The 18,962-nt window shown below is 42.6% G+C and overlaps 1 protein-coding gene across 1 annotated transcript in view; it reads left to right on the top strand.

Annotated features, from left to right (window-relative positions):
* Positions 1 to 18,051, top strand: part of LOC144483974 (uncharacterized) — a 94,235-nt gene extending 76,184 nt beyond the window's left edge. Inside the window, exons 15-18 of the mRNA XM_078202553.1 lie at positions 678 to 731; positions 6,674 to 6,751; positions 14,055 to 14,339; positions 17,541 to 18,051. Coding sequence (XP_078058679.1) covers positions 678 to 731; positions 6,674 to 6,751; positions 14,055 to 14,339; positions 17,541 to 17,557 — 434 coding nt within the window. The 3' untranslated portion in view covers positions 17,558 to 18,051. The remainder of the gene's footprint in view (positions 1 to 677; positions 732 to 6,673; positions 6,752 to 14,054; positions 14,340 to 17,540) is intronic.
* Positions 18,052 to 18,962: the final 911 nt, after the last annotated feature.

Raw genomic sequence — 18,962 nt, 5'->3', positions numbered from 1 at the left:
TTAAAATAGATTAAGAATACATTTAAAACAGATTAAAATCACTTGCCTCTCTTCCCGCGGTTTCCAGCGACTGGAAATTGCAACTGTTCCCTGGCTCTGGGAGACGCACATGCATCGGAAACGCATGCGTGAATCCAGCAAAATGGCCGACACGTCAGAAAATTTGCAGGTCGCGATGGGAGAATCGCCCCCGTTGGCTCTATTGTCTCTCCATCTCACAGTCTAATTCCTGCAATAGATGTCCTGGGATTCAGGCCCAATCTTCACATAACATAAAAACATAAAATCTAGATGATGAAGTGTGCTGTTCAGCCCTTTGAGCTTGCTCTGCCATTCAATATGATCATGGCCCTTCCTCTATCTCAATGCCATATTCTTACCTACTCCTCATGCCCCTTGATGCCATAAAAATCTATCTCTTTCTTGAATACGTTCAGTGACTTGGCCTCCACAGCTTTCTGTGGTAGAAAATTCCACAGGTTCCATAAGTCAAACATCATTGAATTTTATAAGAATAACAAATTGAATTTAAAATTATTCTTCATGCTTTGATATAATACTTTGCAGGTTTCATCTTTTAAGTTTATTTTTGTTTGCTAATTACACCATTTTACTTGAGATGTAACCTCTCCCCTTTAATCAGAAGAGTATCATTATATTTTGAAATAACATTGCAGGTGACTGGGCAAACCATGACCAGAATGGTGAAGGAAAATCAAGAGACATTAACAGTAAGTTTTTACTCTGGCATTTTCTTAAAAAAGATGTACAGAATGCTGGACTTAAAACGGTGATTGATTTGGTAAAGAATCATAATTAAAAGTACAATGGAGTCTTGCTGTAATAAAAATGTACATATCTACATAAGTATTGAAGATAACTTGCTGTAAAGGAATCAGAGTGTTGAGATGTAAGAACATAAGAACATAAGAAATAGGAGCAGGAGTAGGCCATCTAGCCCCTCGAGCCTGCCCCGCCATTCAATAAGATCATGGCTGATCTGAAGTGGATCTCATAGACATGAAACTCATAGACTTGCTTCCTAGCAAACATTTAAGGGGAAGAATTCATAACATGATCAGGTATTTGTCCTAAGGATAGTGATAAGGATGCTCCCGAAGGCCCCAACATCAATATCCTCTTGATCGCTTTCCCGCAACCTCTACTGGAAAGTGCATGTGTACAGATCAGGTTGGGGCTTGGCTTGGATACTTTGCCAGCACTCCTCGTCTAAGCTGATGCAGGAAGTATGGCAATTTGGGTAAATAATTAAGGGCTATTGGTACCTGTAGAATTGTATCTCAGTAAGAGGCAATGCCTTGAAAAGAGGGAAACAGACTAAGGGAATGACATTAAAGCATCATCAAAAATGTTTCTTTAGGTAAAAAGCTAACAAGATATATGATAAACTAATCTGTATTAATTACCAAATTGAAGGAAAAGCGGCCAGCTGGGTGATCCAACATAATTTAATTTACAAAATAACGTAAGGTTATCTGCCTTTCTCACTGAGCAAAATGAGACATGCAAAACAGAAGCCAGAAGTAATTTGGAACTGGATGAATTTCAAAATACAAATGAAGAATTACTTCTGCCACACCCACATGCCAATCACACTAATTTGATGCAAAATTAAATTACAAACCATTTTCCAAACTACATTTTCTCGCTCATCTTTTTTAATGAATATTCCTAAAGTACCATTGGAGGGGTCATACAGATTTAAGTGAGCGACACTTATGCTTTAGTACTGAGCTTGTTATTTCCTACTGCTTTACTGATGTTAGAACTGGATGTCATTAAAGCTTCAAAACCTGAATTCGGAAACTCAATTCGAACTGGTAAGTTTCGCCGAGGATAGCAAGCTAGAAGGGGCAATTTAAAGAAATGACTTGGACAAGATGTTTAAATGGGCACCGCATAGTAGACAGAACTATGAAGTACTGCATACTGGAAGGAAAAGGCTGACAATTAACTGTCAGGATGAAGTTGAAAGAAATCCACTGTGTTCAATTACTGGAGCAGAAATCTACTTTGTAAGTAGATACTGAACTATATTGCCAAAACAGTAGAGCACCAGACAGAGGTTGTCATTCTCAGACTGTGGTCAGACTATATCTTGGAATAACTAAGAAATCTTACAGAGGTGTACAGCGCAGGCTATGGGACTTTAAACTGAACTATGGAGGGGGACAATGAACCACTGGTGCAAACTACTAAAGGGCTCTTAGAGAGTGATTGATGCATAGATTAGACTTAAGGGTAATGTATTGGAGGCAATTATTTGAAAAGATTTGAATGTTTTGACATCACACTCTTGGGTCTCATGAGCCAAGTAACCTAATATGAACCATAATAGTTTTGGTATTATTTGACTAATACAGAATATTTACTGAATCTGCTGAGGTTTGGCAAACAGGAGCATTATTGAGAAATATCTTACTGTGCTGGCTGCAGCTTAGACAATGCTGCAAGAGACAGCAAACCATGTGACATATCATCACTTCCTGTGATGAGTTATACAGTAACTGATTAGCTTATTACACAGTTAGAATTAACCCCCTTATATTACATCTCCTCAAGTCTCTGATTGCCACTTTTATATTGCGAGCAGCAGGAGTCCCCAGGAACTGAAGATGAATCTCTGGGACACCGCTGTGAGCAAACTCTGGAGAAAAACTATTAAGGAAATTGAAAAAGAATGTGTGTTTCTTTCACTTTTTAAAATTACAAGAGTATTAGTTATAAAATTATTGGCCACAGGAAGAAAGGCTGTTTGATTAGCACTCAAGAGTCACTGAATTGGAAAGCGTCTATTCTAAATGGTGTGAAAAGGTCAGGCTCTGCAAGGTTGGGTGGGTTGGCGGATGTGTGGAGGTGGATTGATTGGAGGTAGGAGATCATGTGATTAAACCTCCAATATATCATAGAAACCCTACAGTGCAGAAGGAGGCCATTCGGCCCATCGAGTCTGCACCGACCACAATCCCACCCAGGCCCTACCCCCACATATTTTACTCGCTAATCCCTCTAACCTACACATCCCAGGACTCTAAGGGGCAATTTTTAATCTGGCCAATCAACCTAACCCGCACATCTTTGGACTGTGGGAGGAAACCGGAGCACCCGGAGGAAACCCACGCAGACACGAGGAGAATGTGCAAACTCCACACAGACAGTGACCCGAGCCGGGAATCGAACCCAGGACCCTGGAGCTGTGAAGCAGCAGTGCTAACCACTGTGCTACCGTGCCGCCCATCCAGAGTTGGCAAGTTTATTTTTTTTCGAAATCAAACAAACCACAACTTTAGTGTGTTGTCGTCCTTAATCTTGTTTTCTTTGTCAAGGTCTTCTTCCCTCCATTTATTTTCTTTAGGGCCAGCCACTATGGTGGTTTCATGAATCTATCAGAAGAGGTCCTGTTAGAGAATTGGGGGTTTTGAGACCTGGGATGGTCTCTCAGACTCTGCTGGGCAGATGACTGCCGTTCACCAGTCAGGTTGTCATCTGGATTGTTGGATGAATGCAGCACCTCTGGCCGGTTTGGTTGCTGATGACTGTTTCCTCGGGGTAGGAGGCTGCTTTTGTGTGGCAGCCAGTGCTGATCTGTTCCATCTCACATACCTTGCTTTGATTGGACAAAGTAGGATCATGGATCTGGTGCCTTTTCAACCACTTGGCCAAAGCAAGTTTGGTCACGATTCCAAACTGGCTCTCTTGTTTGGAGATTTGGCAGGTTGAATGCCTTGTGGTGCTTGCCGTAGTTCCACCTCCGGCTGGAATGATATTTGTCCTCTTTCTCTCTCACTTTGTGCAAGACATCAGCTTGTTCTTGTGGAATGAGTGTATGTGGGAGGGTAGAGAGTTGCGGGGTGGGGTTTTCTGGCCACGCACACCCCAAGACCGGAAATTCCCGCCCGAGATCCCACCCGTTACGATTCCCGTGGTGGGCAGATCCAGAATTCTCAGTCTTTTTCCCATGACCTGGTACTAAACCATGTTGGAGTGATGTGGAGCAATAGCTAAGAAGGGCAAGTTTGATGTCTTCATTCTTTTCCAGCAATGCTTTCACCATGCTTGCCCTTCTTTCAGCTTCACTGCTGACTTGAGGTTATCTTGGGTGCTCTGGTAGTATGGACAAATCCATATGATGCTGTGAACCCTTCAATGTGTTGATTGGCAAACTGCAGTTTATTGTCTGAGATTACATGGCCTGAGAGTTTATTTGTTGCGAATATCTCCTTCAGCGGTCCAATATCTCTGAAGCAATTATTGATTCAGGAATTAGATCCTTCAGTTGTGTGAGTTCTATCTATCTATAGTAGTAGTCTACTGTGATTAAGAACATCTTACCTCTGTGTTTAAAAAGGTCCATCCTAATCGTTGTGGTGGGAAGGAAGATGAAATCAATGGTTCTGTCCTCTCGTGACAATGAATAGCACAAGTAATACAACTTGATATCATCACTTCCAGTGATTTTGCGAGACTTGGCCACCAAACAGAATATTTTGTTCTGGCTCAATATTTTGTGATGCCCAAATGTCTGTGGTGCAGTTGAACATGCAAATTACAAGCAGGAGTGGAATAGGCCCCTCAGGCCAGCTCTGCCATTCAGCAATATTGTGGCTGATCCAATTTTAACCTCAGCTTCACATTCCTGCCTACCCCCGATAATCTTTCACCCCCTTGCTTATAAAGAGCCTATCTTTTTCTGCCTTAAAAATATTCAAAGACTTTGTCTCAGCCACCTTTTGAGGAAGAGAATTCCAAAGTCTCACAACCCTTTCAGAGGAATTGTTCTCTCTCACCTCTGTCTCAATTGGGCAACCCCTTTCTTTTAAACAGTGACTCCTAGTTCTAGATTCTCCCACAAGAGGAAACATCCTCCCAACATCCACCCTGTCAAGACTCTTCAGGATTTATATGTTTTAATCAAGTTGCCTCTTACTCTTCTAAATTCCAGCGGATACAAACCTAGCCTGTTCTGACTTTCCTCATAAGACAAGTCACCCATTCTAGGTATTAATCTAGTAAACCTCCTCCGAATTGCTTCCAATGTATTTACATTTTTTCTTAAATAAGGAGACCAATGCTGCGCACAGTGCTCCAGATGTTCTCTCATGTCCTGCCCTGTATAACTGAATAGTCTTTGTAATAAATGATAACATTCTATTATCTTTGCTAATTATTTGCTGCATTAGCATACTAACCTTTTGTCATTCATGCACTAGGGCATCCAGATCCCTCTGCATCTCAGAGCTCTGCAATGTTTCACCGTGCAGACTTTTTTGATCCTTTGTATTTGTCCTGCCACAATGGATAAGCTCACATTTTCCCACATTAAACTTCATTTGCCAGATTTTTTCCCACTCAGCCAATCTATTTATTTCCTTTTGTAGCCTCCTCATTTCCACTTCACAACTTACTTTTCATCGAGGGTTAATTGCCAAAAACCATTATTTGCATCGAGCTTCATGAAGATTGAATTCTTTCCTAATTTAGCTAAGCTCTTATCCAGTGACAAATAGGATGAACTCTGCATTCAAATACTCTGTAAACTCCATGCAGATTCTGATAGATCCATTGGGTTTTGGCACCAGGGCCTTCCTTGAGCACCAGTTTGTTGGTTCTATGACAGGTGAAATAACCCCCTGCTTCACCATAGAGTCAATTTCCTTCTTTACTTTTGACAAGACTGGATGAGGAAATTTTCTGGGTGTAACCAAGCACACTGGGATAAAGTATATCCAGGATATAGAGTTACATAGGATGCTGGCTTCAGCTTTCCCATAAACAGCTGTGAGAATTCAGCTGTGAAGTTTTTGGGTTGATCTTCCGGGCTCTTCACTTCCTCCATTCTGCAAATTGATACAATCCTTCCTGCTCCAGAGTGAGCGACTCGGGTTCTGAATCACATGCAGAAGTTTCTGTAATTTCTTTCTCTCGATATTGAAGGGTTGCATTCAATTCTCCTTTGACCTTGAGCTCTAACCATCCCGACCTGTCTAGTTTAATGCATGATGGCTGGAGAGAGCTTCTTTTGAACCAACATTCAGCATCAGAAACTGCAGCACCTGTGTCTAACATAAAAGTAGTCTTGTTTCCCTTTACCACAATATCTGTACTCCGGTAGCTTCCACTTTTTTTCTGGATCTCCCCAAAGAAAGGTGCCTCAATCTCATGAATATCATCTAATTCTTGTGCCTTGTCACGGTTTGAAGGTTTCTCTTTGTGTATTCTGTACAGACTCCTTGCTGTGGCACATAGCCCAAGATGGCCCATCTTGTTGCATAAATGGCATTTAGCCTCTTTGACAGGACAATTTTTGCACCTTTCACTCACTGTCACCATGTAATATTCTTAGTATTGTTAGACTAATACAGAATATATACTGAGGTTTGGAAAACAGAAGCTTTATTGAGAAACATCTTATTGTGCTGGCTGTATCTTACAGGAGGTTACAAGAAAGAAAGCAAACCATGTGATATTGATCATTTCATAATACACAGTTAAAATTAACTCCTTATACTACACAAGCCTCATTTATATTTATCTTGTATCATATTTGGGAACACCAACATTATAGGCACTGTAAAAAGTCATGTTACTATTGTGCTTTTGTGGAAAATAAACTTGTCAATCAATTGTTAGTGAATAATTCCTTGTCCTTCAGAAAACCGGAGAAGGAAATCAAGCAATGACTGTTCAATGGAAGAGAATAGTTCCAAAAGACCACGATGGAATGATGCAAGTACGGTATTTCAAATTATTCAGTAGAATTAAATAGTTAAACACAATGTGTGCAAGAGGATGGTGTATAGTGTCATAGCTCATTTATGCGATTACAATCATTAAGATATTGGTAATTTACTCGACATTCTAAACAACAAGAATTTGATTTGTCAACTAATCAGAACCCTGAGATAACATTAAACCAGGAATGTGCTTTCATTAACCTCTTACGTCTATTTTCAGTGATTTTGCTTAGATATCTTAGAGTGGCTCTGATCCTTGAGCTCTGACGAAGGGTCATCTAGACTCGAAACATTGGCTCTATTCTCTCCCCACATATGTTGTCAGACCTGCTGAGATTTCCAGCACTTTCTGTTTTTGTACAGGAACAGGAGTAGACCGTTTGGCCCCTCAAGTCTGCACCGCCATTCAATAAGATCGTGGCTAATCCGACATTCCTCATGTCCATGTTTCTGCCTTTCCCCTGTAACCCTTGATTCCTTACTGGTCAAAGATCTATCTATCTCTGCCTTAAATATTCACAAAGACTCTACCCCCACAGCGCTCTGTGGCAAGGAGTTCCAAAGACTCAACTCTCTGAGAAGAATTTCCTCCTCATTCCAGTCTTAAATTGGCGGCCCATTATTCTAAGACTATGCCCGTTGGTCCTAGACTCTCCCATGAGGGGAGACATCCTCTCAGCATTTAGACTGTCAAGCTCCTTAAGAATCTTATATGTTTCAATCTTGTCACTAAAAGAGGCCTTGAGTGGGTGAGGGATTTTATGGGGCCTGTAAGAACGGGAAGTGTGGTGGCTGGGGTGATCTAATTGGACAGATGCTAAAATTTTGCTTTCCCACTAGCAGGTGCACATTTGGAGATGAACTCAGTGGAGTGTTTGTGACAGACTGGGTTTCATGCCACATGGTGGTTTCCTACTTTTAATACCAGGCATTCCATATGACGTACTTAAAGGTTTTGTATTCACATCCTGCCTTTATGATAAAGTCAGCGGCGCACAAGAATCTGGTGGCACGCGGTTCATGTTTGTATCTGATGTCAGCGGTTTTCCTTCAAGAAGGGGGAGCGGGAAAGTGGCAACTTGCTCAGGTCTGACAAGGGCGATTCAGTGGTGAGGGAGAGATGTGGAGCGGGATTTGGAACAAGGAGGAATTGAAGAGGGAACCAAGGGAGGACAGGGGTTGAGGTCGGGGACATGAGTGAGTGAAGTGGGCAGGGCTTGATGTCCTGGGGATTGTGGGAACAAACATGATAAGAAAATGAGGGGTTTAAAGGTAGTGTCAGGACTGTCCACATGCGGGTCCATCTCAGGGTTTAGGCTGACAGAGTGCTAACTGCTCTCTGAATTCACCGATGACATTTCAGCTATCCCCACTGAACTTACAATGTCCTTTACAATGCATAGAAGGGAGGGTGGTATCTTCCGTTCTCTCTGTTGGTGAGCCTGGAGGAGTAAAGGGCAAAACTAGGCAAGATTGTGGCAGACCTGAATTTCGCCACCTTCCCGTCTCTGCCAGAATTAAGTTCGGAGCGGGAAGCCTTGTGGTTGACCTGCTCACTAATTATGACTTAAGGGCTTCACCTTGCTGCCACTGATATTAGCCCAGCTGCAGACAGCCCTGTACCGTGCAGTGTGTATGGCAACTAATACCATGTGGCCGGCTTGTCGCCTCCTTGGGGGGTGGAATCCCTTAACGAAAGGCACTCAGTGGCTGATTGAGAGACTGGACATGAGGAGGAGGTTGAAGGGCCCAAAGCCCTGATATAAGAGCCATCCCTCATTACCCTTGCTGCTGACCCCCCTGCACCCCTCCCCTCATGACCTTGACCCAGTGAAACCACACATCCCACATTATTCACCCGTGGCCTGGGTCACTCTGCAATCGCTCTTATGTAATCCACCAGTACCTGCTGAATTGTTGACTGATGGCGGGTTACACAGCTGCAGCCTCCCCACACCCTGTATTCGCATGTCTCCCATATACACCATCGGCGCTGTAAATTTTAATTGCAATCACTTGGGAACCAGCAAAAAGCAACAGAGCGGAAGTGGCTCCCATTGGGAATGGCACACCACAGTTAAAATTCTGCCCTTGCGTCCTTCAATACCACCCCAAACTTTCTGTGGTGCATTTAATTCACGTCTAAAACATAAATCTAGCAATTTCCTAAAACTCAGAGGAGCTGGGCTCAACTCACATTTTTGTGAGACTTACAAAGGGAGTGGCAGAAATATTTCAACAACTGATGGACATTCACGATTCATGGCATATCTCCTAATTGCCTCACGTTGCTGGGGCTTTTGCTGTCTGTTATTTTTCCAGCAAACTCTGAGCTGATATGGCGCAATTAAAGTAATGTGCAGTAAAGGGCAACATGTCATTGATCTGTGCCAATCGAATATTCTTGCTTTGGCATTTGGTTGGTATCTTTACCTTGACATGGTGCTGGAGCTTCATCCTTGGATCCAGGCTATAAATATTTGACAGAGAAAAGTTGCAAATCATGATAAGGCATACTAAGCTTAACACTTTATCTGGTGACTTTTAAGTTTGCACTATATCTAACAATGTTATACAGGGCAATGAATTAGTTTTGATATACAGTCAATTTGTTATGTGGGCAAATATTTAAATGCCCCAATAAAAGGTTGACGGGACGGCTTTTTGATGGGATTGGCTTTCTGCCAAAACCTCTCCCAGTACAAGTATTTCTAGAATCATAGAATAGTACAGCAACTTGTTTCAAAGAGAGACCTGGTTAGTCCCACTTCCCATCTCTTTCCTCACATCACAGCATTTTGTTCTTTTCATGTATGTATCTAATTCCCTTTGGAAGGCTGCTGTTGAATCTGTGTCTACCTCCCTAACAGGCTGTGCCTTCCAAAAAAATTCCCTCTGGTTCTTTTGTCAATCACTTTAAATCCATGCCCTCTGGTTATTGACCTTTCAACCACTGGAAACACTGGATGGAATCTTCTGCCCTCTCTCATGGCCTGTTCAGAGGTGGGGAGGACATTTAATCAGGTGGGATGTTGGATTAAGTCGCTGGCAAGAAGGCCCATGGATGGTCTTCCCCGTGGGTGGAAGGTGCCGTAGGAGGTCAGTGGCAAGGACAAGGTGGTTGGTGTCAGTTCACCCCCACCTGCTTCCTAAAGTCAGATCCCATGATCAGACCTTTCAATGTGGTACCCCCTCCCCCCCACCCTTCTTCCCTGGAGGAGACAAGCAGTCTCCATGCTTTGTTTGAGAAACTCCACCTCACCCCCACGCCCTGTCCTCCCCGCTGGGTTAATAGCGGCAGCAGGATGAGGCCCTTAAGTGGGCAGTAATTATCCAACAATCCCACCTAGAATGGATAATTACTGCCCACTTAAGGGCCTCATCCTGCTGCCGCTATTAACCCAGCAGGGAGGACAGCGCGTGGGGGTGAGGTGGAGTTTCTCAAACAAAGCATGGAGACTGCTTGTGTTCTCCAGGGAAGAAGGGTGGGAGGGAGGGGGTACCACATTGAAAGGTCTGATCATGGGATCTGACTTTAGGAAGCGGGTGGGGGTGAACTGACACCAACCACCTTGTCCTTGCCACTGACCTCCTACGGCACCTTCCGCCCACGGTCCCCACCTGGCCAAACCCCTCCTGCCTATTACTTACCTCTGGCCTGGGTCAGTCCTCAGCCTGCGGTGGGTGTCAGCAGCCATCACCACGCTGATGACGCTGCTGAGCAAATTAACTGCCAGGCTCTGATTGGCTGAAAGCTCTCAGTAGGCGGGACTTCTCATCCCCATAGACCCGATCCTGTGGAATGACCATCCCTGGCCCTCCAACTGCCTGATTGGCTCATGACTCAGGAGGGCCTGGAAGTGAAGAAATAAGGATAAGGACATGAAAGGACATCAGGAAACAAAGGAATTCTTTGTGGAACAACAAGACCAACAGCAATCTTTCATATCTGGAACCTCTGGCCGACTGCCAAACATATAAAACTAATCTTTCCACTTTATTGTGCAGGAGATATACACTTTCCCACTATTATAACCAATTGGATTTGATTTATCCGTAAGCCTGTAACAAGAGTGCCAAAGGCCTTTAATCTGCAGAAAATCCATTTGAATTGGCAGCAGAAATCTTATTTGTCGAATGCTGAAAGTTGATACCTTGCTGTGAATGTCCTTCTACATTAACAGCAGCTGCTGGTTTGCCTCATATGTTCACAATAGACATAAAGCAGTGCCTTGGAAGGTATAACGACAAAGATAAACATGAGGCAAACACGTGAGGAAAGCCCCAGCCCCGATGCCCTGCTCTGTGCTGAATTGTTTGATCTCTGGCAGGTTGGGGGTAGCTGTACAGCGAGTATCGTTGGAACTAGAGGAGTGTTGAAAATCAATCAGCTTGTGCTTACAAAGTACCTCTGCTGGAGAGTGTGCGGGTGAATGTCAGCGGACGGTCTGGATGTGATCGGTGGCTTAACAGCCGACTGACGTTTACAGCTTTGGTTTGTGCAGGAGAACTGGCTACTCGGGGAGGGGTGGTGGGGGGCAGGGTAGCTGGAGAGTAACTGGTGCCTGCGAAACCACTCCTTAACCTGAGTCACCACATTTAGGAAAGGAGAGGAGAAAGTTCGATAACAAAAACACTGCAAATCTTTTTAAAGTAAAGTTTATTTATTAGTCACAAGTAAGGCTTACATCAACACTTCAATGAAGTTACTGTGAAATTCCCCTAGTCACCACTGTCCGGCACCTGTTCGGGTCAATGCACCAAACCAGCATGTCTGCCAGACTGTGGGAGGAAACCGGAGCACACAGAGGACCCCCACGCAGACACGGGGAGAACGTGCAAACTCCACACAGACAGTGACCCAAGGCCGGAATTGAAACTGGGACCCTGGCGCTGTGAGGCAGCAGTGCTAACCACTGTACCGCCCTCTTGCTCATTTCAATTGATGAGAAAATATGTCTTGTTAAAAATGAGAAGTAAGGCAGCACAGTAAAAAAGCACATCATAGAATCCCTAAAAAAATTAAGTAAAGTGTATTTATTTCTATGAATTTCTATGAAAAAAAAGTGTATTTATTAGTCACAAGTAGGCTTGCATTTATACTGCAATGAAGTTACAGTGCAAATCTCCTAGTCGCCACACTCCGATGCCTGTTCGGGTAGACTGAGGGAGAATTTAGCATGGCCAATACACCTAACCAGCACACCTTTCAGACTGTGGGGGGAAACTGGAGCAACCGGAGGAAATCCACGAAGACACAGGGAGAATGTGCAGGAGGAGGCCATTCGGTCCATCGCGTCTGCACTGACAACAATCCCACCCAGGCCCTATCCCCATAACCCCATGTATTTACCCTGCTAGTCCCCTTGACACTAAGGGGCAATTGAGCATGGCCAATGCACCTAACCCGCACATCTTTGGACTGTGAGAGGAAACTGGAGCACCTGGAGGAAACCCACGCAGACACAGGGAGAATGTGCAAACTCCACACAGACTGTGACTCAAGCCGGGAATCAAATCCGGGTCCCTGATGCTGTGAGGCAGCAGTGCTAACCACTGTGTCACCGTGCTGCCCACATAGCTCACACGTTCCTTCCTGAATAGAATTTTAACCTGCTAAAACAGGTGCAAACATGCTTGAAATCTGAATCCCAAACCCAACCCATCTCCAACCAGCCTATCTCCAGTTTTAACAGAGATGGCACGGAGTTTGGAAGGATTGCAGGCAACCAACCTATCCCAGGAGCCGATTTGACAATTTAAATATTATAATGAGGCTGTGTACTTGATATTTCAGCAGCGTATTAAATTTAACACCAGCCGGTTGGGTTTTCCAAGCCTCAGGAAAACCATGGGTTAAAAGGAGGCAAAAACTCATGTATAAAGGAGCTAAGTGTCCTCTCACTTACCTGCTGAATCCAGTTTATCCACTTCACCCACCCGCCACGTTCAGACTTCCCATCCTCACCCTGAGGCCCTTCGAATCTCTTCCACCAACTGCCCTAGCGATCTCCAGCCCGATTTCAGTGATGTCCAGTCCCCAGCCCGATTTTTGTGATCTCACCCACTCCCAGGTCATCCTAGTCTCCCCCAAGACCTCCAATCCCCTCCAGAAGGCTTCTCATCTCACTTTCGCCACCCTGACCAATCCCTGACTCTTATTTTCCCTCTCACCTTGATAATCCCCAATCCAGACCATAATCTCTTCTCTTGCTTCCGGTGTGCTTTCTGTACTCCAATCTCTCACCTTCCTCCACCCCCTTCACTGTGACTCTCAGCACCTCGCCAACCTTTCCGATCTCCCTCTTCCTTCTTCACGTTGTGGTCTGGTGCTGACATCTTAACTCCAGTTCAATGAATGCCTTTGTGTACACTCAAAGATCTGAAATTTACTGGAATCTTTTGTAAAGTATGAACAGATTTGAAGTATATTTGCTTTCTTTAAGTTTTAGTTTATCTATTAGGCTTACATTAACACTGCAATGCAATTACTGTGAAAACCCCTAGTCGCCACACTCCGGCGCCAGTTCAGATCCACTGAGGGAGAATTTAGTATGGCATATCTTTCGGATTGTGGGAGGAAACCGGAGCACTCGGAGGAAACCCATGCAGACACGAGGAAAACATGCAGGCTCTGCACAGACAGTGACACAACCTGGGAATTGTACTCAGGTCCCTGGTGCTGTGAAGCAGCAGTGCTAACCACTGTGCCGCCTCTGTTTACCAATTAAAGAGAACATTAGAACTAGCACGCAATATTTAATCACTGTGATTCAGTGAGATGTGACATTTATAATTTTTCCACAGAATGGAATTCAAGTGCTTTGATTTAGCTTAAACATAGAATCCCTACAGTGCAGAAGGAGCCTATTCAGCCCATTGAGCCTGCACCGACCACAATCCCACCCAGACCCTATCCCCATAAGACCATGTATTTGCCCTGCTAATCCCCCTGACACTAAGAGGCAATTTAGCATGGACAATCAACCTAACCCGCACAATTTTAGACTGTGGGAGGAAACCGGAGCACCCAGAGGAAATCCATGCAGACAACGTGCAAACTCCACACAGTCAGCCGAGGCTGGAACAGAACCCGGGTCCCTGGCGGTGTGAGCCCACAGTGCTGACCATTGTGCCACCGTGATGACCTCAAATCCATAATGCATTAACCCTGAAGTCAGACACCAGCAGGTTACACTTGATTTGTAACAAAGTTATAAAGAGTTTTCAAAACAATTTATTGAAGCTTTACAATTGATTCTATTGTTGCCAATTCATTTTAATGTATATTTTTTGCAGCAGATGGACTAACACGCAATAAGAATAATATTATCACCGAGAAGCAGTTAATGAAGTTTGCTGAAAAAGTGGGAAGTAATTGGCAAGTCTTTGCCATTAGTTGTCTTGATCTGCAGTCCCAAGATATTGAGAAAATCAAGGAACAAAAAGAACCACCTACAGTACAAATATTTAAAATGTTGCAAGTATGGAAAAATAAGGAAGTGGATAATGCAACTCCTTCCAATCTTCGGGGAAAACTCACAGATGCTAACATTGAACCGGAAGCCAGGATTCTCCTAGAAGGTACAGAAAAAATGTTTCTGTTTTAATTCATTGAGATGTTCCAGAATAAATCCAGTGATACAGACGGAGGGGGGGAGGGGGCGTGCTTCCCACTGTTCAGTGGCTAAAGGGATGGTAAAATCTTGGGAGAAGCAAAAGAGACAGAGATTTTAAAAAAACACAGGCGAGAGGACAGGGAGAAGATTAAAAAAAGAGTTCCCAGTAAGGGAAGAAGACAGAAAATATGTGTGCCTCGAATTTTTTTTTGTAGTATAGAGTTCGCTATGACGTATAAAAGGTTAGGAACCACTGGTCCAAATTGACAGGCAAGCTTAATCAGCCGAGCAATACTGACTGAGGAGCACATTAAACAGGTCAGCGTATTAAACTGTTGAAAAATCCCAAGTGCACTAATTACTTATGCATTGCATTCTCCTGGAAAATCAAGGATCGCAGTGTTTTGTATTGATCATTACAAATACCAGAAGAGACAGAAGTAGCCAAGAAATTTATACACATGCTTAATTTATAATACAATCCACACAAGTAGATTACGTGGACAATTGTTAAACCTTGACTCTGTTACTGATTTCAGAACTCAAGAGGTCGATTACATAAATAAAAGCAAATACTTTGGCTCTGATTTGATGGATATTGAATCAGTCTTTCAAAATCCCACAACGGCCCTGTCAATTAATCAAATTTACTGCTCAGCCTAATTTTCGCGTTTCCCCACTGCTCAGAGCTCTATTACTCTCCTTGATCACTACCACACCATCTAAGTGGATGTGACATGAAATCAAGTCCTGATAGGCCAAGATTCTGCCAGTAAGGCTAACGAATACATACTGTCAGTGGAAAACCAAAACTAATTTAGAATTTCTATTTGCTACTTTTGAAATAAAAATTGAGTGGGGATATTAAAACCCTTAATTTCAACAATGATAAACATCTCCCAAAGAGACAACAAATAGAGCATTTCAAATTGGTGACAGATTGCATCAAGGCAGAATGGTGGTGTGTTGGAGGTTGCCGGATTCACAACCTATGCACCCAATCATTGCATTAAACACAACACACGCAAATGAGGACGGCACTTATTTCTCCAACAATCTACATATTCTTCTTCCATATTATTGTGTAGAATAGCCACTGAAGTCAAAGAAAAATCATGATTAGGGGGACAGATTAGGAGGAAAGTGTAATGGTGTTTCCATTTGTTTGTCTTTTGACCGAAATCAGGAATTGAGTGCAAAATGGAATTAAAATTTGTGGAATTTTGAGAGCAAATTCTGTTGATTGCAAACGGAGTTTGCAGCAATCTTTTGCACTAGTTTAGATAACTTTACTGGAATCTGCCCTGCCCACAAAACTGGCCACGTTCCCAGAACAAATGAATCCACATTGTGCGTTCCCGTTCACTGCGCTTGTTTGTCGGCCTTCAAGGAGGTTTTAAAAATTAAGCTGGATCTTTGGCGTGCATGGACACTGACAGATACATTTGAACACTTCACTTCACCACTTACTCCAATTCAGGGTCACGCAAGTTGGAGCTTATCCCGACAGGCTCTGGTCGCTAGGCAGGATACACTCAGTCCATCACTGGGCACACACTCGCAGTCAAACTGAGGGGCAATCCAGTCCACCTAACTTGCACATCTTTGGACTGTGGGAGCACCCGACAAAAACCTACGCAGACACGGAGAACGTGCAAACTCCACACAGACAGACACCCAAGGCCAGAATCGAACCCGGGTCTCTAGAGCTGTAAGGCAGCAGTGCTAACCACTGTGCTACCCACATTTTAAAAACTTTGGAAAGCAATTTGTTTTTATTTGCTAAAAAACTGATTGCCGGGCCCCAGTAAATGCTTTTGTATAATTTTTAACTTCACCTTTGTTATGTAAAGTTGGGCTAACTGCGTGGGGAGGCGATGGCCTAGTGGTATTATTGCTAGACTGTTAGTCCAGAAACTCAGTTTGAATCCTGCCATGGCAGATGTTGAAATTTGAATTCAATAAAAAATATCTGGAATTAAGAATTTACTGATGACCATGAAACCATTGTTAATCGTCAGAAAAACCATCTGATTCACTAATGTCCTTTAGAGAAAGAAATCTGCCATCCTGACCTAGTCTGGCCTACATGTAACTCCAGAGCCACAGCAATGTGGTTGACTCTCAACTACCCTTGGGCAACTAGGGATGGGCAATAAATGCTGGACAGCCAGCGACACCCAACGAATGAATTTTAAAAAGTTGATGGGCAATATACGGATTAAAGTGCTTTTTCTTGTGATTGATCCATTCTCAGCTACATCAAGCTGCATCAAATTACTGCACTTCACCATATGGGGGAAATAATTTTTAATGTAAAGGTTTTTAAAAAATGATATTTTAAAACATTGCCTGAGAGTGATTGTTCGTAGCAAATAGCACAATCGGTGAGCTTGAGCAGAAATTGAAAAAAATGCTTCACAAAACTAGTTCACATTTGGATGTAATTTGTGTCAGGTGACTGATTGTACTCCCAGAGTGGAAATTCTATCCCAATGATAAATTTGTTGCATAAATTACATGTTCTTCTTTTTAAGACATTTATATTTGAGCTAATGGAAAGCTTACATGGAGTTACATTGAACTAAAATAATTCCAGTATGAAAGAGAATGAATAATAATTTCATGTTTATTGATTTCATAGTGATGAGATTAATATGAGATTTATCACAAACATTGCAATTTTCTGTAGTGAAGTTGAATGATTCTTGAACAGGAGCATTGGCCCTGAATTTCCACAGTGAATGTCCCAATTTCCTGTATAACTTCAGTAGTAAATGACGAGGTCCTCAGATAGTGGCAGCTTCCAGCATTTACAGACTTTACCAAAGCTTTGTATCGGTCAAAGTTACAGCAGGAGGTCAGGTGAACTCCCACACAAATTCAGAGCAATTGTGGGCTTGACCTTAACTCTGTGCAAGGTTTAGAATGAATTAAAATCACACCCATTGTGTTCTAACTATACCTTTGAAAAAAAGCTGGACAGGACTGTGGATATCATTTGATAGGTATTCATCTAGAATCTTTATAAGCTCTGTACCATCAACCTGAGTCACTGTTTTGAGGATAAATCAAGTGGGAATCTCCTGACATCTCCGTTCATGCTTTTTTTTGTTCTCTTTATTACTTACGTTTATCACCAATTTTTTTTGTTGTCTTCTCCCAGGTTTCTGTAATCAGTAGGAATGCATGAGGAACATGATGAATATACTATGTGAAGAGAAGTCTTTGAGGTCCATCATGTAGCCATTGCCATAATCATGTGCAATTTGCTCATTTGCAGATTACATTTTTCTACATTGTCTATTTTGTGATAAAAAGGAAAATTCAAATGAGACTTCAATTTTTGTATAATATTATTTCAACTAAGAAACAATAGAGACGTTACTTTTATAAAAAATACAAAATCAATTGGTATATGTATATATTTCTTACTTTAAAAATGTAGACCGTTTTTCATGTCTTACAAGCAATAAGCTTCCTTTGTATATAATGTATAGTTTTCTAGATTCTTAAAGCAAAAAGCTGATGTAAAATGTGAGGACAAAATGTTAATGCAATTGTACAGAGACCTGTTTTGAATGCCTAGAAGGTATACTTTTAAATGGATGTTTAGAATTTTAGTCACAGTCACCTCTTTTTCATTGAGAAATTAAAATAAAATTAAGTTTTATATAAAAGAGTACGTTTTCTTTCTAATCCAAACGTGGGCAAAACATGGCTCACAGGCCAAATCCGGTTTCTAATCTGACCCACAACTGCCCCAAGGAAAGCACTTACCCCAAATTAACGCAACACCATCCACTCAGTCTCACACATATGCACGTACATACAAAAATATTGGATACAGATAAATATGGTGTATTTTTACAGATCACAGTTAATTCAGTTTCTGATTTATGATTTCCAGTCTCCCTTGTGATAAGTTTGTGGTTACCTGATTGGATTTGATGATTTGAAGTTGAAATGAGGATCTTGTAAAGTGAAGGGCTCACAATAGGTTGCAAGGTTTCTTGTTAAGGGAGTGAATGATACCAATGAGAGCGAGTAGATATCGATATGAGTTGAGTGCTAAAATGGCAAGACATCTGATTTTGTACCTGACACTGGTTTTGATCCACTCTGGCTACTTTCTGGCACTAGATGCCTTCACATCCAGAATATTACCTCTGAGTCCACTTGAACCATGGAAGAGATACAGCACAGAAAGAGACTATATGGCCCATCTTGTCCATAGCAGCCGAAGGACACCCAGGTGCCCTTTCTAATCCCCTCTTCCTGCACCCAGCCCATAGCCTATATTTTACGGCACTAAGGTGCAGATCCAGGTACTTTTTGAAAGAGTTTAGGGTCTCTGCCTCCACCACCAATTTGGGAAGTGAATCCCAGACATCACCTCCCTCTGCATAAAAAGTTCTTCCCCATGTTTCCTCTACACCCACTGCCACTCACCTTCAATCTATGTCCCCCTGGCTCTAGAATTCTCCACCAAAGGAAACAATTTTATCCTGTCCACTCTATCTCTTCCATTCATAATTTTGTTCACCTCAATCAAGTCATCCCTCAGCCTGTTCCAAGGAAAATAACC

Source organism: Mustelus asterias, chromosome 3, assembly GCF_964213995.1.
Source record: "Mustelus asterias chromosome 3, sMusAst1.hap1.1, whole genome shotgun sequence".
NCBI lineage: Eukaryota > Metazoa > Chordata > Chondrichthyes > Carcharhiniformes > Triakidae > Mustelus > Mustelus asterias.
The sequence above is the reverse complement of the archived record's forward strand: the minus strand, read 5'-3'. Positions and strand labels throughout refer to the sequence as shown.